General features: G+C 38.9%; 1 protein-coding gene across 1 annotated transcript in view; it reads right to left on the minus strand.

The window, feature by feature from the left end:
• Positions 1–999: 999 nt before the first annotated feature.
• The window catches only part of PTPRK (protein tyrosine phosphatase receptor type K), a 424966-nt gene continuing 400037 nt past the window's right edge, over positions 1000–25928 (minus strand). The window contains exons 17-31 of the mRNA XM_075145810.1: positions 24951–25135; positions 23117–23204; positions 22048–22124; positions 19373–19409; positions 17560–17657; positions 16730–16846; positions 15812–15966; positions 14551–14686; positions 12574–12723; positions 11834–12007; positions 8685–8816; positions 8328–8453; positions 6207–6370; positions 4824–4959; positions 1000–2267 (exon numbers count right to left, since the gene is read on the minus strand). Coding sequence (XP_075001911.1) covers positions 2214–2267; positions 4824–4959; positions 6207–6370; positions 8328–8453; positions 8685–8816; positions 11834–12007; positions 12574–12723; positions 14551–14686; positions 15812–15966; positions 16730–16846; positions 17560–17657; positions 19373–19409; positions 22048–22124; positions 23117–23204; positions 24951–25135 — 1829 coding nt within the window. The 3' untranslated portion in view covers positions 1000–2213. The remainder of the gene's footprint in view (positions 2268–4823; positions 4960–6206; positions 6371–8327; positions 8454–8684; positions 8817–11833; positions 12008–12573; positions 12724–14550; positions 14687–15811; positions 15967–16729; positions 16847–17559; positions 17658–19372; positions 19410–22047; positions 22125–23116; positions 23205–24950; positions 25136–25928) is intronic.

Consider the following 25928-nt stretch of genomic DNA (forward strand, 5'->3'; position numbering starts at 1 on the left):
ACCACTCAAAAATCACTCGTCAGTACAGAACTTGGCTTTTGCATTCCACAACCCGAAGAGCTACTCATCTCATCTGTCAAAAAAATTAATCTAGACTTCTAGATTAATCTAATCTTCTCAACACCCCTTATGGACAACAGAGGAAGGTTCTTCCAGAGTCCAATTCATTTAATCCCAGACACATGTCTAACAGGCAGAGTGAATCAGTCTGTGGAGATGCAGCATTGTCTCCACAAAATGTGGTGACCAGACAGCTAGCTTGAGATGATACATCCGGCACTTCGACGGCCAAAGTTAGCTGAATGCCATGGCCTCACAGAGAAAGCTGGGAATGCTGCAATTCTATTGCATGCAGCTTATAATCCCCTTTCCAATGTGGCAAAAGGAAAAAAGAGCAATTTTGAGTATTAAGAACCCAGACCCAGTGAACGTTTTCAAACCTGATTTGTTTACCTTGCTGTTCATAGGTAGGAACTAACAATGGGTGACAAAAGACGTTTTTTTAGATCTGGAAGAGGTGGAGCTATGCAATACAGATGGGGGCACTGAAAAAAATCTGAGAAGTGATTTCTCTAAACATTTCTCCGCCATTTGTAGTGTTGGATGGGTAATTTTATGTGTCTGAAGTAAAGGAAGAAACTCAGGGCATACAGATGACATGGAGTCTTCTCAAATACTCCCTGAAACACTGAGATGAAAAATAATATAATTTTCCTTATCCAAATATATTGGTCTTCCGGATAAGAATGACTCCTTAACAAGGACAGTAAGTGAGAGGGTATCAAAATAGGAAATAATGTAAAATAATGTTTAAATAAAAGTTTAATTCACTCTTACTTTACAGAATATTTAAAAGCACCTTATCATTTTACTGTCAGTTCTAAAAAAGACCAACAAGAGACTAGAATGATTTTAGCTGGTAAAATATAGGAAACCTTGAGAACAAATGGATACAAGCTAAGCGAAAGCACAGTAATATTTTATACACCACAACTATAATCAGAATCTGGCATTGGTTTATTCAAATTTTGCTTTCTTGGAAGCAAAGCTTACATGTTCGTAAACATCAAAATAAACATTGCTTAATTTTACAATTTGCTAAACAAATACTTTTTTACCCTCAAGGCCATATGCAAAGCCATCTATTTGTCTGGCAGTTCTCCTGTTGACCTGTGCTTCAATATTTTTTAAACAATTGGTTCCCTTACAATTTTAACGGCGCTTAAAAATTTCTTCCAATATTGTGCAAGTCATAGGCAAGGCCATTTTGATGTGTGCCCTTCCCTACACAGTTTTTTGATCAGTACTTAACTAACGCAACTGTGAAAAACTATACAGTTTCAGGAAAATGTTTTGATTTTGGTCCTGTAGTTAAAGACCTTCTATAACTGAGTTGTTTACAAGGATTTGAATCACAAGCATGTACACAACAAAACCACTATACCAATGTTTCTTGGTCTATGCATAAAAAGTATGTCTTCTACTTACACTAAAACATACAAAAAATAAACTACAAAAATTGTTTACACTTGATTTCGGCAAAAAAAGCTTTCTTCAAGAAAAATGATTCTTTTTTTTTCAGCCATCAAAAAAGGAATGCAAGTAAACAATAAATACATGTGCTTTCTCCATATAGACATATTTACACTTGAGTCTTTGGCTTATGTTTAAGTTTCTTTATAAAGATCTTTATGTGATCCAGCCATCATTGCACATTAAAACAAAATAAGCCAGGTTTTTTTTACTATATATAATATATATATGCAACACTTGAAACGTATAAAGAATGAACCTTACTATCAATCTGCACTGTTATTGTACTTTAACAATGTATCAAAAGAAAAAAAAAGAAAAATTAATACCATATAGGAAATATTGATACATGCAACAGATGGTCGCTCTACTGTAATTGAGAGACGGCTGCATATACAAACACTGAAAAGTCCTAATTTGCGCAAATCTCTTCTGACTCTGGTTTTCATTAAATAGTATTTATGTGGCACTAAATGTTGATACTGTATACAAGCATAGAAACAGATTGAGTTCTTTTATTAAGATACACAACTTCATAAGAAAAATACTTTGCATTTAAAATTTAAAATCCCTCCCACCCCCCTCTTCCCCTAAAATCTTTCTTCACAGGATCAAGAACTGTTGTCAAAACAGCTTATTGAGATTCATGTATTTGGTGAACCTTGTCACATCCATTCTGACTAAGAGGATTCCAAGTACTCCAGTGCAACATCGTAGCAGAAGCGATATTGCTCCTTTAATGGGAAAGAGGAAAAAAAAGAGAAGTTATGTTAAGATTCCAAAGTATTAGCAGCAATATCTACAAACAAGAATAGTCTTTGCTAACTACTATACAATTTTAACTTCAAGCCTGACATGCTTGGGTTTTCTTTTTTTTTTTTTTCCCCCCTACTACACAAGTATATTACCAGCTCTGATTTAAAAACTCATTCTAACCAATGAACTGGAAAAAAAACCTGACCATGAAATGCAGTGATTTGCTTCTCTGATTTTTTCAGCTTCTGAACTGGTTTATCAAACATGAAAAGTTCTCCTATCAGTCAGAGCATTCTTGCAGTGAAAGCATCTCGACTCTGATATACCATTTATATTTACCATTTATATTTAAGTTAGCTGATAATGAGCCGTTAACCGGTGCCTGCTGCTTGGACAGCCAGGGAATGGCTAGGGAATACTGAGCTGTGACACAAAGCTGCTCTGGGCCTACAGCCCATTTGTACAGTCGTGTCGATGTAACATCCAAGAGATCAGATGCCCATTTAAAAGAGAAGTTAAAGCTCAAAATTTCATCATGGTTAGTATTTCTCCTCAACAAGGCTGCTGTTCAGAGCTGATACTGGGGGAGAGGGAGGAGGAAGGAGAGGGGAGAGGGCAAGAAGGAGAAGAAAAACCAAGGAAATTAATTCAATCTCTATTGTCCTTGCGACCTAACAAAAAAAATCTCATTTTGTGATTTATTTTTGTTTGCAAAGGAAGCCAGCGTGATCCATTAGCAGGAAGTGGTGGGGATATCTTAAAGGCTTTATTGCGCTGCTCATTTTTGTTATCTGATCATGTTGCTGAACGTAGGGCACATGACAGTGTTATATATTGGTTTTCCTGGTTTGTTTTCTAACTACGACTCAACAGCTGCTGCTGTTCAAGAGTTCTGAATAAAAACCCACACAACAGAAACACGTAACTACAGAAACTCAGTAACTGCAGACTAAAGCTACAATGGAATTCAGGACTATTTTGAAACGAAATATAAGTTTACAGACCATTTATCAGAAACACACACAATCTAACTTGGCCTCCCTTTACAGTGACACAAGTAATTTTCCATGTGATCTGACCTGTTTTCTTCACAGCAGTAAACTGAAATCCAGGCAGCAATTCAGTATGTTGTGTCTCAGACGTCTATGGCACACCAGACTGCAAAGTATTTGCAGCAAAACCAGCACTACCTAGCCCAATGTCACTGCTGCTACAGGATGCTCTACCTGTTAACATTTTAACCATCTTCTTAATTTATGTGGTGGCAAGGCATGGAAGTGATGAACAATAATTAAGCAAATCATACCACAAAAGCTACTTGATACCAAGCAAACAGTGACACCTGGAGAAAAGGGCAATATGGGAAGAAGCAGCTACAGCCATTTTGTTCAATATGCAAGTTCACAAGGTCAGAAGCAATTTTCACCACACATAAACTGCAAAACATTTTTAATTTCAACTGGCATCCCTGATTTTTATGCTGTAGGCAGCCATCTGGCTGAAAAGTGACACTGGCTGCTGGCAGTGTGACAGTCAAATGGCAGAAACTCCAAACACTGTCTAACCTGCTTTCACATTCACCTACAGGAAGGAAAAAAATCCACTTGGGAGAATATTTCTAAGGACTTTCCACAATGTTCAGTTTTCATGACTGAAGTGATCACACAGATGGATATGCACTCATACCGTATGCATAAAGATTGACCAGAAGAGTGAAGGTTATTTTGAGTTCTGGCAATATACACACAAATATTTAGTCTTGTGGTTTTGCTAATTCAGGCTCATATTGTTTATATTAGTTTATTGTTTATATTGTTTGTTATTTAGGTTAACTGTTGGACTCAATGATCTTAAGGGTCTTTTCCAACCTAAATGATTCTATGGTTCTATATATTCATTTCCAACATACTAGATACAAGTCTGATTTTAAAGTTCTGAGGTATCATTTTGACTACTACAAATCTAAGTAACAAACATTATCATTATTCAATACAGCTTACAAAGCAGCAGTTGTTATTAAGAAGCAAAATATTCACATCTCCAGCTACTAATCTGGACTTTACAGCTTATTCCTACTAAGAAGAAATGCCTTACTCCGTAAAATTTCAAGATAGTTTGTGTGAGCACAACCCACTGCAACTTTTCTTCAAATAGACCAGGTTATTTTGGGAGATTAAAGTGCATTCTGTTAACTCAGAATGTTTTCTGTGAAAAGCACAGTATCACTACAAGAAAAGTAGCGTAAAATGCTTAGCCTGGCCTCTCATGCTGCTGACTTGTGTGTACACTGGAGAAAGCTCCACCACAGGATGTAACGTTTCCCAACCTTACACTCATGCCGAGAATCAGACCAGCCTCTGCTCAGTCTATACTACAAGGGGAGTGCAAGACCTAAAAACCACGTCCCTTTCTTCTTGTGGCCCAACATAGGTTTGCTCTGTTTTGTGGGCACAGGACTGAGAACACAGCTCACACAACAAGAGAGCCTCTGGCTCCTCAGCTGTTTGCAATAAGCCCAATGGGCTGGTGCTTACCGGACTTTCTACCATGTTGGGCTTACTGTTGCGCAAAGTCTTCACGGCGTGGAAAACATCCACCACGTTCTGCCTTTTTACCATCTCAACCACAATGCCGATGGCACAGAACATCCCGCTCCGGCCACCGCCGTTTCTGTACGCAAGGAAAAGAATGGTTAAATGTCACCACAGCGTAAGAGAGAATCCAAAACACATTTCTGTTCTTTCAGTCTGTAAGCGTGAGTGATTTGTGAGTCCCACAGGGAGACCAGGCTTTAGCAATCTCCTTGCAGCTCCAGCGGGTTTGGTCTGAGACCTTTGCTGTTTCTGACTTTCCTCTCAATTACTTCTTTTGAATTCTGCCCTTACAGCCCACCATGCCGCCCAGTTATGCTACAGCCTAATTTACATAGGCATTAGAAATAAAAAACTAAGTTCAATGGCAAGTATAACATTCTCCATTTAGTTCTGGAAAGAGACTCACTCAAATTATCCTATGGTATGAGGATTATCTAGCCAGAGTAATGCCAAGGCATCACTGATTTGGTATCTTGTTGACCTTTGGTGACACTACTGAACTATTTTAATCTTCATTTCAAAGAAATTAAGATAGGTACTTCTTATTATTAAGTCTAAATTAGCCAGAAGGTTCCACAGATAATGAGGAGGGGTGGGCAGAAAGGGGCCACATTAATTTTGAACATTTAAGCAGAAGCCTTTTTTTAGAAGTAAGGAGAAATGCATAATTCAATTTCTAAGTTTTAAACTTTATATTTAAATAAGGACTAGTCATTCTCCACTTAGGGAGAAAAAGATACCGCCTTTTCAAAACTCCCAAACCAGCTCCCATTTAAATATCAGGCTCAGATAAGCAGCCAGTGGTCATTTACCAACAACAGTTTTAGGATAACGTACTGTATTATAGAACTTTTCTCTGATTTCATATATCCATAGCTTTCAGTCTAAAACCCTCAAAATATAGTAGGCCTTCCGGAAAAAATGCAACACGATATGCACGAGAGACACAAAAAATAACCATTTGGCACTCAGCCAAATAAAAGACTTCCTCACTGAAACTGTACAGAAGAAATTGATCTGTACACATTTTGTACCTGAAAAACATGCTATTATGTACAGAAGGAGATGATACACCGTATCACTATAGTATCATATCCAAAATACTCATTCCCATGGTACTTTGACCTGACACAGACAAATCCGAAAGTTGACCAAAGGCCAACCTACAGTACCAGTGGTTTTTTTTTTTTTTTTTTTGATAAAAGAAAGAAGGGCATGTGCAAAAGAATGTAGCCATAGGAATACTGCTTGAACTTAAAAAAAGAACTAATTTATAAGCATTTATTTGAATAGCAGTAATTTGACTTTCTCCCAATTACTCACAGGCAATGGATGATGGTCCGGCCCTCCCCTTCTTCACATTCCTCTTGCCATTTTTCAACCTGGAGAATTAACTTCAAGAAGGATCTCTTGGAAGCTGGTACATCTCTGTGAGAAGCCCATCCCAAATACTGGAATTGCTGCACCATCAGATAGCCCTCTTGTGGCTGAGGGAAACCAAAGAGCTTTAGGTCAATATGGCACCTTTATATCTTGGTTTAGAAAACCAAAATATAAAACTAACATGAAATCTAAGTGTTTATATTATGGACAGATTCAAACATGTATATAGATTGCATGGTAGGGTCTCCATTAATTCGTATCACTTGAGCTCAAGGAAGATGTCAAAAAAGGAAAAAACGGGAACTACATTGAAGACAACATCACAGTTTATCAATCCACAGTTTATCAATCACTAATGTAACTTATCCTGACTTCTTCTAAACGGACAAATTCCCTAGATTCTACATGTCAAGGGTTTTTATCCTTAACATCAATAATCAATTAAAAATTCTTAGACCTACAGAAGTGAAGAGACATACCTTTGGCTCCCATGCATGAACTGACCCCATTATAAACAAACAAGTAATATTGGTGCACAAATATGACCGTTTTCCTTGAAGTCTTCCCTTTTTGCCAGACTATGATAATCATGAGAGCCTTGCTGCCAGTCTCTGAGCCTTCCATGTGCTAGATGCTACACAGGGAGAGCTTTGAATAGAATTAAACTTTCACAAGAAAAGCCTCAATAACTGGAAGAATAAATAGTCTGTTCAGTTTCTTGGAGCTGAAGAAGACAAACAGGAGTAGGAATGTGGATTTTAGAAAAGGAAGAACAGAGCAGAGAGATATTTAGAAGCAAGACGTAAAGGCGAAAAGGCATGGGAGACAAAGAGAAGCACAGGAGCAGAAAATCAAAACATCGTAAAAAAGAAGAAATGGAAAAAGTGAAAATAAGAAATGAACAAAAAAAAAGAGGAAGTCTCAAAATACAACAAAAAAAGCACTATGGCGTAATATTTGCCAGTGTGCCTACACCTTAGCTTCCTGTAGTTTCCAAACAAGGTATGAAGAGCTGAAAATGTTTTTCTTAGCTCTGAATATAAGCAAAATAAAGGTTTGGATAAAATACTGGCCACACGCAAACTGATCTCTGCACTTTGAAAAATGAAAATGTGACCAAAATAAAAGAAAAAAAAAGTCTTTGTATATACAGTAATCAGTTTTCCCCACAGCTATTCTTCAACATTAGTGAAAGTTAAACGTATACTCCAAGTAGCAGTTGGAGGTGTGCAAGTTCAGTATTGGATGAAAGACACAAAGTAGTAATGGTAAATAGAATAGGGATTGCTGGTTAACTGTACATATAACGGTGGCACAAGCATCTGTAACTTTACCTGTAGGCAACGTAAATAAGTGATTTATAAAGGTGAGCTAAGGAGGAGACACTGCGTGGCAAACAGGGTTTGAGAAGATGCTGCGATAGTGCGAAACACTATGGGACAGCAAAAAGATGAGATGGTGCAAGGTGTGAAAGAGCCGACAAGAATGCAAGACTGGCACTGCTACTGAAGTTGAGAAAAAGATGATAAATGTAGGTTGCGGCACAGTGGTGCAGAACCCTTCAGAGGCAGCGGAGCTTTCACAGTTTTTTCACACCCTGCTTTGCAGGGTGCCACAATCCTCCTTTTATGTTGTTGTTCTCACATCTTAGGCTGAGAAAGTGCTGGTTGCATAACCAGCTTCAGCGCTCCTGTTCCTGATTCACCACGGAAGATGTCTTACAGGAGCTACAAATTAAATACCTGTCACTACATGTTCATTACAGGGATATTCCTTTCACTGCACACCGAACAAACAGAATTCTTCTCATACATCTTACACTCATCAGGGAGAACGCCACAGAACAACAGTCATTCACCTTACTGCTCTCTCTGCTTAGCATGCAGCTATAGAAAAGTACTAGAAATTAGTATTAGATAACGATGCTTGGCTGACTCTTTTCTGGGTAATGTCTTAAAAACATTAGTATTTTACTATTATTCAAAATTAAAAACCACAAGAACCTAGACAGCATTGAAAATGACATATTTTTACGTTACGTATTGTTATGATAATGCTTACTCTTGTTAGATTGCATATCCTGAAAATTCGGTTTATGACGTCGCAGTCCATTGAACATGACATGCATTCCACTTGGATGGGACCGTACCGCAGTATCCCTTCCTCGGGCCAGTATTGCGGGCAGCCCTGCGCCGGAGCAAAATGGGCATAATTAAATGGCAAGTTACAACTTGAGCATTGCCTTATTTTACTGCAGACAACTCACCTAACCTTTACTGAGCAACTAGTGTTAATTAGTTGCTGTAAAGCAGAGCATAACTGTAAAGTCACTGCACTGCTCTACGTTTTCATCATGTAGTGGATCCAGAGTGATTAAAGCATGCGACGGTATGTGGAAAACTCGAGGCCCAAACTAACCTGTGCTAAGTCGACTTCATTTAACATCACAAGAGAAGTACAGCCGTAGTCATACACTAATCTCCAGAAATCTTTCACAGTGTTTGGTAAAGGATGTTGTGTGACAATAAAAGCTGCTGGCTGCCTGTAGCTCTGTAAAAGTAAACGATTTTATTAGCACTAGTAGAGGAAGTACTGCATAACCTCCCCTCAAACACTGCAACAGAAAAAACACGTAAATAGAACAAAGCTGCGACATCAATTACACCAGATTTCACCAAAGCTGATGTTAAAAATACATTGTCGTCTCCAGTAAGAACAAAGAGGTTATTCTGCTCAGGTCTGCAGTCTGCTTTGTTACAGGCCAAGCCCTGTTTCAGTTCAGATATGCACGGGGCACTGAAGACGCTCTTCAGGGCTCTGCTGAGCTGAGGCTTGGGCAACTCCGCTCCAGGCACAGTGTCCAGGAGACTGAGCAGGAAACCTTCTCCCCGTGTTGCACAGAAGGGTGCAGAGGCCTCAGAAGGTTGCCCCATCCACAGCAGGTTACACGTGAGCTCTGTGACTGAACTGGGGACTTAGCTCAATCCCAAATTCTGTTTCGGTGCCACAGCTACAGGGTCACCCACGGAACTGACTTTCAGGATTACTGGGGCCCATTTCCAGCAGAAAGCAGAAGTTAAACAGCAAAATACTATTTCCTGTCATGACAGCAGATTCCATTTTCTGTGTGCTGGGTTGTACACAACTGCAAATAGAGATTTCCAGCCTTGCATAAGTTAGCTGAGATGCAACTAATAGCAGAGGGGCTAAGTCCCTGCAGCACATGTATTAAGAGCAGGAAGCAGAAGAGGAGAGATCAGAAGTTTTTTGCAGGCGATTTGCAACTATGCACGGAAGAGTTCTGCAGTGAAGGAATACAGATATGAACTGGCAAGGAAGCACCGACAGGTTAATCTGAGAAACAGAGTAAGATAGTGAATATTCTTGTAGGCGGATGGGATTGTAAGTCACCAGTTTGAAGATGAAGTGCTGGGACTGCTGTATGCAATGCAGAGATGACCATATTTAGCACCCATGCTGGTACCAAAATCAGTTTGGCTGGTTTTTTACTTGAATTAAGTAGAGTAAATTAAGCTAGGAGAAAGACCTGGTAGGGTAGCTAAACCACTTTTGGTATGGAAATTTGCTTGTTTGAGGATTGATATGAGGGATCTTCATGTGCAGTATATCGACATACCCGCAAAGAGCATAGCGTGGAGCCCAGAAGGAAAAAATACAATTCTTTTCACCCTTCTACTTGCTGTAAATTGTGAAGATAATAAATTAATATCTTTAGCATCAGTACTTGTTTGACAACAGAATAAGGAGGCTGAGAATTTTTTTATCTATGTTTGCGATCCTTTTTTAATGCAGGAAGCATATTGGGGTAGTAGCAGCCTGTGTCCTGTTTCCTAGATCTACCCAGGGAGCAAAGAGGAACAACCAATATCGATTCTTCCCTTGTATTTCTAAGAAAAAAAACATGTACTAGATAATGTTTTCCTAGCCCTCTTCCCCATCATTTCTGGTCTTTCCCAAGATGAGAGAATGTACTGAGTCTGAGATGATCAGGTTTTCAAAAAGAACAGGCAGGAGATCTGCTGTCACACTGGGAAGCAGACACCTTCGTGTGGGAACACAGGGACAAGTACATTGTGGAAAGGGGAAAGTTTCCATTTCTGTTTTGCTATTGAAAGTCCCCTTTCCTTGCCCAGCAGTGGGGTCCCCCTCTCTGAATATATCAGTCTTAGAAAAAAAACAGAAGAGAAAGGGCAAGAAAAAGCTTTTATTACCCGAAGTTTTAACCTTGTACTTATAACCTTGTTATATGCCTTCATTGTAATATATTACTTTTTTTCTGCTACTTTTTTCCTTTCATTACTACCACTTCTGTCTTTCCTTACTTGCCTCTGATTGCTCATCCCTTAATACATTGCTTGGTTCCTGTCCCTGCTTTCCACACACTGTTATACACTCAGAGTCCTCCTGCCACCCAGCCGTTCAGCCTGCGTTGTCTTCCTTTCTCCCCAAACCACACTCCTCTATGCAGCTGTGTTGGCTGGTCCATAGCACATCAATTTTATCCAGGTGCTTAATGTAATTTTAACTGCAATTCTAAACAATTTTGGTTGCTACCAAAATTCTGCTCCCTGCTCTAATTCATCCATTCAGCCCCAGTGACTCCCTAATAGATTGGTCTCACACATGCTACTCCTCTATTTTTCTGGCACAATAGCTAATTGTGAGATTAGGAACTGCATTTTGCTATAGTTCAAATGTTTCCTGCACTAGCTCAGGCAGATCTCCGGGATGAGTACCATTCAGTCCTGATGATTTCTGCTGCTATTTGCCATTTTATTCCAGCATCTCTTCTTGACACCGCAGTTTCCGACAGCACCTCATTTTTGAGGAAAGGGAGATGCTCCTGGAAATCAGGCCAGTTACTTAAGTATTTACTGTAAAGGTGACTTTAGGGACCTAACTTTGGAAATACTAATGGCAGGCTCAGGCAGGTATCTGACAGCACACGTGATGAACTGCTTTACCAATCAGACCCCTATAAGCAGGTTCACCTCCATTCTTCCCATTAATTCACCTTTCTCCCTGACAATACTTCTGTCACTCAAACTTCAAGGGTCTTTAAAAGAGCTGCAACTCAAAATATGAACAACAAAGCCAACCCTATCCCCAAACATGATAAAGAAAATTTTTTTTTCTCCCTCTCTCTCTCCTGCCTCAATATACATAGCCTTTCTGCTAAAACAGTGATAGTAACCTCACACTCAGGTAGGTAATATTTACTTCCTGACAAACAGCAGATTTTTGAGATCCTGCTGAGATTTGAGATTCAGAGGGCTGGAGACTAGAGCCTTATATAATGCCGTTGAAAGGGGAGATTTCCAGTGGGTCCCACACGGATGCATAAGACTAAAGATAAAAAACCTTATGAACAAGCAACACAAGCTGGTGGGGCTTCTTACCCATTTCCCCCACTTTTCTTCATTAGGACCTTTTTACTGAGCATTACAGTAAGAAAGAATTACCCTTTCTTAAACCAGCAAGTGTTCCCTCTCATATTACATAGCTTTTCATGGCACACTATGCAGACAAAGAAGATAGTCTCTTACATCCATAAGAGCAGCATTGATGTAGTTGCTGCTCTCTCCATCAATAGTAATTAAGAAAGGCAGACATCTGTCAGGTGGCAGCATATCCATGAAGCGGTTCTTGTCATGGTTCCTTGGCAAGCAGGCTATGCTGCAGTCCTCAGCTTGCAGGCGAGGGGTCACAGAATTCAGGGTCTAAGGGAGAGAGGACGCTCGCTTTAGCATGCTGAACTAACAGACAACGGACTCGAGACTCCCCAGCTTTTAATTTAAAATATTGCAATATGGGAAAACGTGAGGCATTAGCAAGAAGACATTAGCAAATAAAAGCTCCTATCTGTTTGATGGACGAGCTGGGCCTTTTCAAGAGGGGTTAAGCTGCAGGTGTAAAAGGCGCTCCGTGTACCACCGAACAGATTCCTCATGACACCATCCCCTCCAAAAGGAAAAAAACAAAGAGGATCCTTTAGAGCCCTAAAGAGCTGTGCCTTAGCTGTGCAAATGCGAGCCAAAACTCTCTGTGGTTCCTAAACAGTGCTCTTTATTCCAGACAGATATTTACTGCAATTTTATTCAAAGGAGGATATTCCATATTTAAAACAACTTGCAAAGCACATAAACACGGGCGCTTTATTTTGTGGACTAAAAGTAAGGGACCAAATGCTATAAACATGATATGAAAATCCTTTCCCTTAAAATAAATGTATCTAGAGGCAAAAAAAATTGTTGTCACATGAAGAGTTAGTAGGAACTGTGAGTACCTGAAACTCATCTTTGAGATGCGAAGAGTTTGTCTGAGAGTCTATTCTAATCATATCAAAATAAGCAGCTTTGAATTCGCAGACAGGAATGGCAGTTTCTCCACACAGGCAAGCTTCTAGAATGGCATCATGAATAAAGATGTACTGCTCCTACGAAATTAGGCAAAGAAACAAAAATTATAGCCGTTTAAAAAACCCGGATCTTTCCTTCTTTTAGGATAAACAGATATCCTGCACACTGTAAAACTCATTCAAGGTAGTGTCCATCAATCCATTAAATAACGCTTTAGTACAAACACAATCTTGTCCTAATTGAGATGCAGTTAACAAGGATGTTTTCTTCAGAACCAATTTAAATTCAGTAAAACTTAATGGAACAGGCATAGCAATTTATTTAATGGGAGGTTTTCAGTTTTCTTTTGATGCTTGTGGGTTTCTGCGTATATGCCAGTGACTTGTTGGCTTTACGCATTTTTTTTTTTTTTGAATAGCTTCAAGAACTATTAGTCTGATTAGCGATTATTTGGCATGTTGCATTCTCCTATGCATGTGCAAGCTAGTACACCAATTGTCTGATAGCCGGCTCCAGGCCAGTACTAAAACTCAAGTGTGTCCCAATACAAACAGCATTTCTTCCCGTTTTTTTTCTGACTTGCCTTGAGATATCCTGAGTCCTAGACAACGGCATTACTATTTCAGTCAGGCCTCCTGTCAATTTTTACACAACGCCTATTATATTTACTTACCCCGAGAGTAATAGATGTAAATCATGTCTATACAGCGCAGTGTGAAAACTGTGCCAGCCTCACCTAGGCATTGTGGACACCAATGAGGTTATTAACAGCACAAACTTTAACATGTGTTACAGACAAGAGCACATGTCCAAGGACCATGGTCGTATTCTGGCTCTACAGCTATGGAGCTATTGCCATCACTGTTGTCTAGATGACCATCACAAGAACTTGCTGCAATTACAGCTTTGTAAGTATGAACCTCTGAGAGGAGATGAAAGGTAAGAGACAAAAGGGAGAGAAAAAGAAAGGAACAGCAGTAGGGGTGTTAATTCACATGCAAGAGCAGATTAAACTGGGACGGTTGAAGCACTCACACTGAAACAGTCCACACACTTCCCAAAGGGTAATGGCCCTGTAGCAGGGGTAGTTGATAGGGAACATTTATTTCTTCAACTGCCACAGGTTGCAGCATGGAATAAAAACTGCACCAAATTACACTGATATTCCTGGCTGCCAACTGCAGAGACTTGCACATGGTCACATTCAATATTATGGGTGAAATAACTTCTCAGGTAGATGTCCACATGGAGGACAGGAGAGAGAGGTGGTAAACCACTTCAGGTAGCCTGTCTTAATATAAATCAATAACCTATGTTTCTGTGGAAGCTCAGTGATACTCAGGTGGCAGAAAGGGAGCTGTTATAGCTTCATCACTAAGGCAATGGTTTTACTGTGGAATTGCTGAAGGCATGACAAAAGACAAAAAGGGCAGAAAAGGAAAAAGGCTTGGCAATGAGGTTAATAAAGCAAATAAAAACAGAGGTGAAAAGGGAGAGTGAAATGGACATAAAGTTCCACAGGTAAGTCAAATCACGGATAAAGTGGTTGGAGATAGTCTAAAACCAGAGGCAACCTGCTGAAATTCCAACTTTGGGTTCCTGGAATTGCTGATACCAGAGCTGGGGAGAGACGTGCCATTCAGGCCTACTGTAGGGTATTCCCTAAAAAATCCTCATTTTCCTTTTGTTACAAAGTTAGGTGGGCACTTGTTAGTGTGAAGACTGAAAGAGCTGGAACGTTTGTTGCACCATCCTGGTTCTGGGCACTGTTTGCACTGAGCAATGCTCCCCAGAGGAGATAATCCCGCAACAGGGCCACTGGCTGCTTTTTTCAGAGTGACAGTGAAATTCTGACCTAGCACATTTCAGAAAGCACCAGGTGCTTTGAACGTAAACTGCTGTACCTCTGTCTGTACCATGTTGATGCGACGGGACCGTAAGGCTTTGACACAGTTGTAGATATCCACAACACCTTCTCTTTCTGCCATATCTAACATGATATCGATCACAATATAACAACCTGTTCGTCCAGCACCAGCACTAAAAAGAATCAGTAAATACCGTTAGAAATAGCCCCATGAAAACAAAACACCTACGAACTTTATAAACCCATTACTGAGAGCATTTTTATAAAGTCATTCAGTTCTTTCATCACAACCACTACCTAATTTTTATCTTCTCTCCTTCTCTTCATAATGTCCTTTAAATCTTCTGATGTGCCAAAACAACCATTTTCCATCAGATTTGACCCACTAAGTAACAGCAAAAAAAAAATTGTATTCCTCCTTTTATTATCCAGATCAATATTTAAAGTAAAAAAGAAAAGTTAGTTAAACTGAAATCTGGAGGATGATTAAGCTTATGCACTTCAAAATATGACAGATCTTGTTTTTATTTAATACGGCTAAGGATGATTGTTAAGTGATATATTACAATAAGAAACTCAAGTGTATGTTTTACCAGCCAAGCTCTAAGCTGGTTCAGGCAGCACATTTAACAGTATCTAGAAGAATCTCTCTTGATTTATTTTGGTTTTATATAAAGCTACGGACAGTTTTTTGCACAGTGAATTCTTAAAACCTTTAAAGGCTGAGTAACTCTATCTACAGAATGTAATTAAACATTTGACAGTGCTGAAAGAAAATTCTACTTGTCAAAAAAAGACTGTGTCCCAACAACACAAACCTTGCAAAACTTGCACAGGAAAACCAACATTCTGCATTCGTTGCCGTTAACCTCATTCCATCTTCTTTCATCTACTTGTTTACTTCTATGTAAATTAATAGTCTGTTCAGACATTATATGCAATGCCAAGCTATCAAAGCAGCTCTATCTACACTTATTCTCGAATGCTGTCACAAAATTGTTGTAGGCTACCTAAAATGATAGGCTGAAGTATCATATGATTTCGCTGGTGCAGCTCTTGCAGGAAAAAGAAAATCTCTGGCTATTCTGTTTAGGAAAAAGTGTACTAGAATCTGGTTATTTCCAAACGTTGCTATAGACAGCCAAATCCTACTGCCGTGTGAATTAGGCAATTCAAAAAGGGAACAAGAAAAACAAAGCACTTCAAAGTGATGGATGCTTCGCAAGAAACTACTGTAAATGCTCTCATAGACAGTTGTGGAAAAAATCAATCTACCAATCTACCTCTTCTGTACACACCTGCAATGGACAACAATAGGCCCTGCACTAGGAGGGTTAGATAATTTGACTCTCCGTATAAAGGAAAGCAGGCCTGTGGCATTGTAAGGAACTCCATGATCTGGCCAGCCGGTGAAATGAAACTGTTTAACTTCACGGATTTCATTGTAGCCCCTCTGTAAAAGGCAAAAAAAAAAAAGGTTATGAAATTCAAAGTATTTCATAGACTAGATATTCTCTGACTCAAATAATGATAACACACACTGATAGAATCTACATGCTGTTTTTATCGTTTCACCAATTATTTAAAGCAAAAACCATACGAAGCTTAAGGTGTCATTGGGATTTTTTCATTTTGAAGTTCGTAATTTTTACTTTTGCCATTAAGTATGCTAGTTTTGCCTCATTAGTTTTCTTTTTTATAGACTTAGATGCAATTCACATCGATTTTCAGAAGTTTTGCTAATTAACGGCCTGCTACATTTACAGGCAAATATAATGATTTACCAGAAGACCACAACTGTATCACACATCTTGCATTCACAGAGTTTGTTCTTTGATTAAGTGAGATTGACTCAGCAGCATTCAGGGCAGAGTGAATGGAGATGAATGACAGACATGACTCATAAGCCGGTACTTGCGCTCAGCTCAGAAGTGTGGCTACAAAGAAGAGGTGACTATCGGAGGGGGAGGGAAGAGAGAGGGGAGGGTAGCAGTCAACTTGTCTGGGGAAATTCAAAATCCCACAGTGAGATGCGTGTTTGGATAGCCTGATGCAATGCATTACTCCCACGGTGAGGTAAGACTGCCTATGCTGTGGACCTGTTAACCAGACAGAAGGATTTGGTATGGTATAGCAACACGCACAAGCATAGCCTCCTCCATACTCCTTGCTACCAGGGAACGGTATTCTGCCAAGCCCCTTCAAAATGTCCTTACCCTTCCCAGAGTGAAAGTCCTGACAACGTACTCCGCAAGGGGCTCCATCTCTACACAGGTCACTTTGAAGTCACCATAAACTTCTGTGTCGTCGGGCCAGTACTTGTAGCACTTCACCTAAATACAAAATGGGAATGCATTTTATACCAAAGGAAAATAAAAGCTTGAGGATACGTTACTGCATGTACTACATTACACCACATTTATTTCCAAAATGACCATGCACTCCTGTGGCTTGTCATGGCTAATGGCTGTTCTGTCAAGTTAAGCACTAGCTACAAGGCGTTTCCACTGCTTTACACAGCTGTACTTAGATGCCAAATTCATGTCTGAATGAGCAGTAATATTTTTTTAGTGCTGAGCTATGGAATACATTTCCACTTATGTTAAACTGGGATGCATTTCATATCAGTAATCAAACTGTTGCAAGTAACCCCAGATATTACTCCCTGAGCGATGTGTTACTGCTAAACTGTAAGTAATTTGCTGATTTCTAGCCACTGATACAGAAGCACGTTTGCTCACTAGTCCACTTACTCTGCTCATTTGAGTGACAATATACAGATCTATTTTGCTGAAATACGAATTTTGGATTCAGACGATTTTTCACTACTCATGAAGGCAACACAGCATCAGTCGTCTTCAGAAGTTAGCTTTGGTTTTACACAATATTGTAACCGCAACAATGTCTGGACTCTCTCCCTTCCCCTTCTCTCAGGATGCAGGGTTGTCCTTCACAAGACTCTCCTACATTCTGCTGATAGTGTGTCTTGTCAGCAGGTTCTTCTTTAGGCTTGTAGCATTAAAAGAAAAACAAAACAAAAACTTACTCTGCCAACTTCCACTAAATTTGTGACCATCACAACGCAAGCTGATTGCTCCTGCCATATCATTCTCCAAAAGTCATACACAGTCTCATGAACTGGACCTGTAACAAAAAATTCCAGGTAATACTCTGCAAAAAAATAACAGTCAAACCAAACGCTAAAAATAAAATCCAGTGCTTTTCAGAGCTGATACACACGAACACACTTGCTCAAAGATGAAAGCTTCGTGAAACCACATCATCATACCATCATGCCAGTTTCCAGACTATATTGTTGTTTCTAACCAACGCTGAATCTTCTCAGTTTAACTGAATTACCACATGAAAGAAATTAATAGCAGGTGTTTCACGTAGCGAAACGTCAGAAGTTACTTGAAAACTACAAGGAGACAGCAATGTGTGACTACATCTATAGTTACATTTCTAGGTTTGTTTTACATTTGTTAAGTATAATGTTGAGCGTGAGTTTCTTCAGATGTTCACCGAGATGCCCACACCGGAGTGAAGTATCAGTCAGCAGGGCTGGTGGTACAGATCCTGTGCACTTACCATCTAGCTCCCAGCAAAGTGTGCAAGCACAAGTAGGCGCTGAGGCATAAACTTCCCACTGAAGGGTATTTAAACTAACTTAACTACTTTTCTGCGAAGCAAAGGAGAAGCACTTGTTTAAGCTTTGCCTCCTGCTCTGCTGCAGAGAACACATGTTCAGTTGAGCGACAGAGGCTTTTACCCTGTTAAAACCATCTCAGAAACAGCTCTCTGACCACAGCCCAGCAGTAGTATAAATATTACCGTATGTAACACACATCTGAAGACTCAACCATATTCCTTCCTATGCTAGATCGAAGGCTGCATACTAAAACAGTAATAAATTTTTGTGTCCTTTACACACTATTACGTGCAATGATTTACATAGTAGAACAGAAATAAAATACAAATGTAGACTTAACTGCCAGAGAGAGACCTATTAGACAGCACTTACACACACACAAAAAAAAAGTGGACAGAAATTTGAACATCCTGCTTTAAAACAAGCCTTTAATTTGTCTTTCCTGTATGCAGCTACAATCAACCGAGGGCACAAATAACAGGGTATTTCCAGCCAGCTATCTGATTATACTCACAGATCAAATAATGACACATCTAAATCTAATTATTTTTACTTTAATTCATAGTCTCTTATATTTCAGTGCAATCTTAGACTAATCTATTTGTTTTTCCTCATTGTGAGTAGTTTTATCAGAAATACAAAATGAATAATTTCTATAGAAATTCAATTTTTTCCTCTAACTCCCCTTTTTATTAGCAGGGTGTTATATGAGAAAGATTTCCCTCACTTCTTCCTACAAAGAGGCTTTGTCCTTCTCTGGCCTTACTTTACCCAGATTTTCTGAGATAGCATTTAATTTATCATTACTATCTTCACCGTCTCCGTCCTGGACTAAATCCTAGACAGTAAAATAATACATTATAATATGGAAAGAAAAATGCCTCAAGGCAGGTTGAAACTTCTCTGTCCACATGCCTCTTTTCTCTATTCATCTTCATAATTGGAAATCATGGTAGTAGCTTCTGACTTTATCAGCTGAATTTATCACTGAAAGAGTTGCTCAATATCTAATTAACATGACAAATTAGTGCAATTTTTGCATTTATTCACATTCCACCTGAACATGCTATGTTAATTTACCATAACACAAGACGACAACTCACAATATTGGATATGCTTTATTTTCATCTACTTCCATTTTACCAAAACACTGCTCAACACCACAGAGAACACTTGTTCGGTTTGATTAATGCTGGCAGATCCTTACCTTGGGTTGCAATGTAGTGACTTGGCCTCTGATATCCCTAAAACAGCAATATAAGTTGGTTTGAATACCATATTACTAACAGAGAGGGGAAAATAAAAGCATAAGGGTACTACAGAATTCTTATCTCTAGACAACGTTTTCAGAACAAACCAATATTTAAGAGCAGCATGAAGCTCAAAACCTAAAAAAACGGTTAATACTGAAAAGGTTTGAATGACAACAAATAAAATGGAAATAAGAACATCTGACTTGAATAGACATTGCAGTGTATGGGAAGGAGTATTCTAGATGGGTCCCTTGGGCCTAAAAATTAGTCCTCTGTTGACATTATCTCCCCAGCCGAATACATTGGGGCTTTTATTTAAACTTTAGTAAAAATTCCTTGCCACCAGATTATCTCAATAGTTGATCTGTGTCCCCAGCTCATCCAGTATGAAAAAATACACACCGTTTGTCTTCTTCCAAATAGAGGATTATTGTAAGGCACAAAGAGGTATGAACCCGAGCCACAACTAACGGGGACAGAGCTGGACACTGTGGTGTGTGCACAGAATCAAGGTCCTACTGCAGTGGAATCTTTTGCAACATATTTTGCGCTACTGCACAAAGTGTGCATCAATTATACTGGACGTAATATGCACAAGTATATACACATACATATATATAGAAATAGATAGATAACCCTACACGACTAAGCCTTTCCAGTTAGCTGGGTCTATGCCAATGGTAGCGGTACTGTACAGCATTAATTGTCTGCATAAAAACTACAAGACAAAGAGATTCTGCTCTCGAGGAAATAATTCGGAATATATTTTGACCAGTGCCAGCAACAATAGCTACAAAGAGGAAGGAAACTTCAGTATTGCTGGAGAAGACAATACAGAATTTCACAATGTGCAAATGTTAAAGAAATAACTCCAATTATTTTCTAGGTTACAGTTTTATTAGGCCACTTGATTCAAGTATTGCATTACAGGGGAGCACGGGTCCTTGGATTCCTGGTATTCACAAGATGCTACTAAAGTGAAGGATTTCAATGTACCCAAGGAGTTTATATCCTTTTCCACGGACTACTTCATTATCCTGTCTCGAGTGAGAGCACCTTCGTCTGGGGCTTATGAAAAAAACTTCTGAGCATCTTACTCTTGGCTTTACAAGAGACCAAGATTGCATCAAATGACTAAAAAATTTCTCCTGGAGTCCTTAATATCAAGCCCCAGCTTCAAATTATGAAGGTGGAACCTATGCTACACTGTTTTACACTCAGTAATGCTTTTCAGAAGAAGGTAAAAGTGTCACTTTAAAATTGCAAAGTGCCAGTTTTAACTTGTAGCTTTCCTGTCTGGTTATAATGAGATTCAATTTACTCCTAAATAAGAGAAACAGTGTCCTCAGGGAACTGGAATTATTACAAATCTGGGTGAGTTTTCTTGTTTAAGGCCCCAGGCAAAATATCACAGGCCTAACACTTCACAAAGATTGCTGTGTAAAAATATCAAAATAAGAAGTGATATACCTGGAGCTAAATCTTTATATCCTGGAAAGTCGAGAGGGTCTTAAATAATTTATCAACAGTGGACAGGAAAAATTAGTAAGTGCAATTATAAAGAAAGGCAACCAAAGCCACGTATTTTAAGAACACTTGTACTAGCTACTCCAGTATCTTTCAAATGACTTTGGAATTACTTTGAATACAACAACTTGTTTATTCCTAAGGTGTTAATTGGATAAACATTATATTTTGTTAATCAAAACACCTGGCAGAATTTGTTCAAATTTCCTGTTTGTATCAGGTTTTTTTTTAAATTTATAACTTAATTTGTATTTTAATCAAAGCATGGAATTTCAAAGTTTAGAAGTCTTCTGCAGAAGCGAGGAAATTTCTACTATGTTAAAAAATTTTTATATATATATATATATATATGTTTGTGTATATACTTTGTAATACCTAAATTAGCACCTTAAGACAAATGTCAGCTAATTGTTTGTCTAAATCGTTGTTAAAAACAACCCCCCCGCCACCCAAAGGCCATCATCCCTCCCTTTTTGCCAAACATATATTACGACTACTTCACAGGTACATTTTCAGACGACTACAGTACAGTATACTATACAGCTTCTCACATATAAATGGAAAGGGGAAAAGAAAAGCTAGTGGCCAAAACCATCATCATCATAAAAAAAAAGAAAGTGAGCAGCAAATTCTCTAACAGATAGGTTCACCTGAGTTATCTAACAATCTAACAATACTGAGAACTATGTTAAAAGGCTAAATTATCCTTTCAAAACAGGTACAAAAAATATTCAGACAAAAGGAAATTTTTTTAAGGAACAGATGAGACAAATTAAATGAGGCATGCATAGTTATCTAGTGATAAAAATAGAATAGGAAAGTAATTAATAACAATATCTATATTAAATATTTACAATAGGATGCCGTTATTCACATATAGTGGTACTTACATCCCTGTACAGCCAAATCTACAGCCCAAACCAAAGTCAGATGTGAAAGAAAGCACAACAATGTCAGTGAGTACTAGGACGTAGAAAAAGGAAAGTGTACATTTTGTTCTTAATAAAAGAAAGCTTTCAATAAATTTGTAGTCATAACATGCAATAGTTTCACATAGAGAAGCTGGCAAATTGAGAGGGAGAAAGCTGTGCAATCCACTCACATCTATGTAGTTGGCATTAATGTAATCTGAAGATGGATCATCTTCAACAGGTTGCAAAATCACCCTGGAGTGGTCATCTGTAAAAACCAAGCAGTTACGGTGCCTTTTTGAAGTGTGATTTTTAAGTAAGATATTATGATAAGTCGTCTAGAAAACCAAAATCAGCTGGCATAAGCGCCTCAATTTACAACCTATTAATAGTAAGCGTTTACACAAAATTACAAAGAACCATTTTGTCTGAGGTCTGCAATTACTTCAAAAACATTCACTAAACTTCATTAAGCATAGCTGAAAGGTATCACACTGTTACACGTGGTTAAAAAGACACAAAGAAACCAGGTTACTTGCTCAAAGTCCTTTTCAAAATCAGCTCCACTGATGGTAATCTAGAAAACCAAAAATCCTGATTACTGTTTCCTTACTTCTGACCCCAGCCTGCTTAAGTTCATAGTGAGACATTAAAAAAGTACGTTAGCAATGTTTAGCAATGCACTTTAGATTTGATGAAGAAGTAACTCTACCCGTTCAGGGACTTCTCCGATAGCTTCATTCCTGCATGTTCGATCGCATTTGTAAAACAGTAACAAATTGCATTATCCCAGGGGATGAATCTAAACTATTGAAACTTTATGCCTAAAGACAAGAGACAGAACCCTTTGATTTTAGTCACGTCTTTTAATCATCAGTTTAACACAACTGCTATTCAGGTGTATCAGCTATAAATCACATAAAGCAGAAAAGTTTTGAAGCTGTCAGATTTACCTGAAAGAAATCATAACTGTAGAAAACTGCCACAGAATTAACATCCAAATGAGTGCTGGCTTGTCACTGTTATATGCTTACCACAGCTTGCACAACAGAGATGCAAATGCGAAATTCAGCCTGAGTTATAAAAGGAAGAAAGTTGAACTGTGACGAACAAACAAAAATGCTGGAAAAGGCACAGTCCTCCTCCTCCGCTTGGGGTACTAAGCAGCTATGCCACCGGAGACTTGTAAAGGAAGAGAGAACATGGCACGAGTAACACATGACTACAGCTACTGCTCAAACCAAGCACACTGATACTCACATGCTATAATGTTTCCATAGCGGTTCTTTGTTCTGTTTTGATCCTTCTTAGCGACATCCCAAGAAGCTGACTGCCCCTCAAAGAAACTCTATAAATAAAAATGTTCCGAAAGAAAACATTCTGACCATTAATTTATCTCCAAAAACAACAGTTTAAAAGAACTGCCCTACCATAAAGTAAATTTAGCTTTGCTCGTCCGCTCTGGTCACCCAGACGGCACCACGCTATAGAAATATATCTAGAGAAGAAGGGAGGCTCTTTCCCTCTGACTGCTGCGGGTCAATGGGCAAGTCACTGAGGGACTGCAGAGGGATTTCAAATCCTGGAATCGCTGGAAGGCTAAACTTGCTCAGACATCCTTGCTATTGAGGAACAACAGTAAGCTGAGAAAGCACAGGGAGGCTGACCACCCTTCTTACGAGACACCATAATATATAGCTTGTTTACTACAGCATTACGTTGCTTTCCTCATGTCACTTAATAAAATGGCTTTTCTTCCTACAGAGCCATCAGGAAGCCTCCTCTGCCAATGTTTATTGTTCATGTTGGTTTTCCTCCTTTAGCCACTAGCAAAATTATTCTACATTTTTGAACTCTTAAGAGTCTGATCTCTCACTAGTGATAGAAACAGCTTTTATTCCTCCTTGGCTTTTTCTTCATTGCCTGTAGATATTTTACAGTTGTTGCAGGTCTATGCTATTCTTTCCTTCCAGATGTTCTCTTATCCTGACCTGGGTAAGTTACCTCCAGGAAGTACACAGTAGCCACAACTTTAATGGGCACTCAGAAGCACAAGCCAGGGCAAAGATGTCATGTATGGTAATAGAAGTAGCAACAAGTAGGAAAACACCTGATGTGGCATCAGGGACCACCCTTCCCCCAGCAGTGGTTGACACTTGGGTTTAGCCCTGAAGTTAGGCAGAGCATAATGAAGCATATTAAGTAAAAGAGAGGAAAAGAGAATAATATTCTTTTAAAAACCAGACATTTATTTATTCCAGTTCTTATGTTACAGTAGAGACAGCTGCAGAAAGGAGAGAAGGTTGAAAACTGAGTCAGAAGAGATTACTTACTCAGGAAAAAACTCATTTTAAACCTAGCTGTATTGCATGCAACCTTGGCAGTATCATTCCCATCTTTACTGTGTGTCCTGCCTGATATTCTAATCCCAAAGAATCACAACAGATTCAGAGATCAGAAGCGAAATGAATCTGTACTCATCTTCTGCCTCCAGTGCTGAGAATTTTTTGCTTCCATTTTAACATTAAAGTTGTAAATAGACATGCTCAGCCAGGTCTAATTAGAACTTCAAGAAGTTACTATCCTCGGCACGTCTTTACTGCTTTTCAGCTGGAGTTTAGTCCCAGTATTGCCCCACTGAAATGCTATAATAAATGACGAGAGTGCTGCCGGTCCGTGCTTCTCACAAAACCAGCCAGGTTAAATCTTCACTTTAACCTAATCCAGGAGATCCGCACTGAAGATGGCTCGGAAAACTCACATAACTAATAACAGCATTTCAACTAAGAAGCAGCGACAAAAGGGTGCAACTTCTTACAATATGCCAAAAAGATTCAGCAGGGCATGTCTTCTTATGTCCTAGAGGATACAGACAGTGTTTTTTCCAGGCACTTTTAATGGCTCAAACCATTGGACTCCCTCACTATTTCACTTTTGGGTTACATATATAGGAATCTTATGCCTCCTTATCTTTATCTGTTTTTCACTTAAACCCATGACATTTAGTTGCATCCTTTTGCAATGCAATGCAAACAAAAGGCTGCCCCTTTCAAAGAGATTTTTCCTAGCAAAAACCCACCACTGAAGATCTCACCTCATACTCTTCTTTAAATCCATAGCTGTCAGAGGTCTTCATTAGGTTAATATGCTGCAGCAGATCAGCCACCCTGATGGCAGGGTGCAGCTGCCCAGTCTGGTACGGGGATTCTGTGCCTTCGCAGAGGTAACGAGGGACATCCAGGAGCCGGCTGGACTCTGCTGTTGCACTGTGATTTTCATCTGTATTCACAAGAAATCAATGCATTAAGTACCTGCAGGGCAATAACACCTGCTGCTATATGTATCAATGTCTATTTTCAACCTCTTCCTTCAAAAACATGTCTAATTTCTGAGAACGCAAAGCACTTACTCTCCAGCACATAAATACTGTGAAGTACATAAAGGAATTTAACTGCAAACACACACAAAAGTTTGCAATCCTTCATCCCATAATAAAGGTGTCTGAAGGGCATTTTATTTGAAGCTACAAAACTTTATGACATTAATGCACTTGGAAACTCCAGCCTCTATCACCCAAAGTAACTTTTTTAATGGCTAATATGTATCAACAGCAATACTACACCTTAAACAATAAATTAGAATAACTCTGTAGTGGTATCAGCACATCATTTGTCTAAAGTCAACAAATAGTAAATTCAGATCCCAGTAAAAAAGAGAAGCAATTATGCTACCGCTTCAGAACACTACCTCCATTTGGGAAGATGAATCAGCACTTCGAAGTGGTCATTTTAACTCAGGTCTTTTAGGTAGAGAAACGGAACTGTTGAGTATGTTAATTTCAGCTGCAGTTTTTGCTCTGAATAAACAGAGAAGTCTCCTCTAATGCCCTACGTTACACCAATTCTCTTACCAAAACCAAATGTCAAAGCTGCATGAAGTGATCACATTTAGTCAATCCCTTCTGTGAAATATTTTTTTTTAAATTAGCAATCAGCAGTTCAAATGAATTTAGAGAGGAAGAAAAATTCTAATTGAAACCCTTTTGGAAAGTAGCTACTGAAATGAGAAGTGG

Source organism: Calonectris borealis, chromosome 3 (assembly GCF_964195595.1).
Source record: "Calonectris borealis chromosome 3, bCalBor7.hap1.2, whole genome shotgun sequence".
Taxonomy (NCBI): domain Eukaryota; kingdom Metazoa; phylum Chordata; class Aves; order Procellariiformes; family Procellariidae; genus Calonectris; species Calonectris borealis.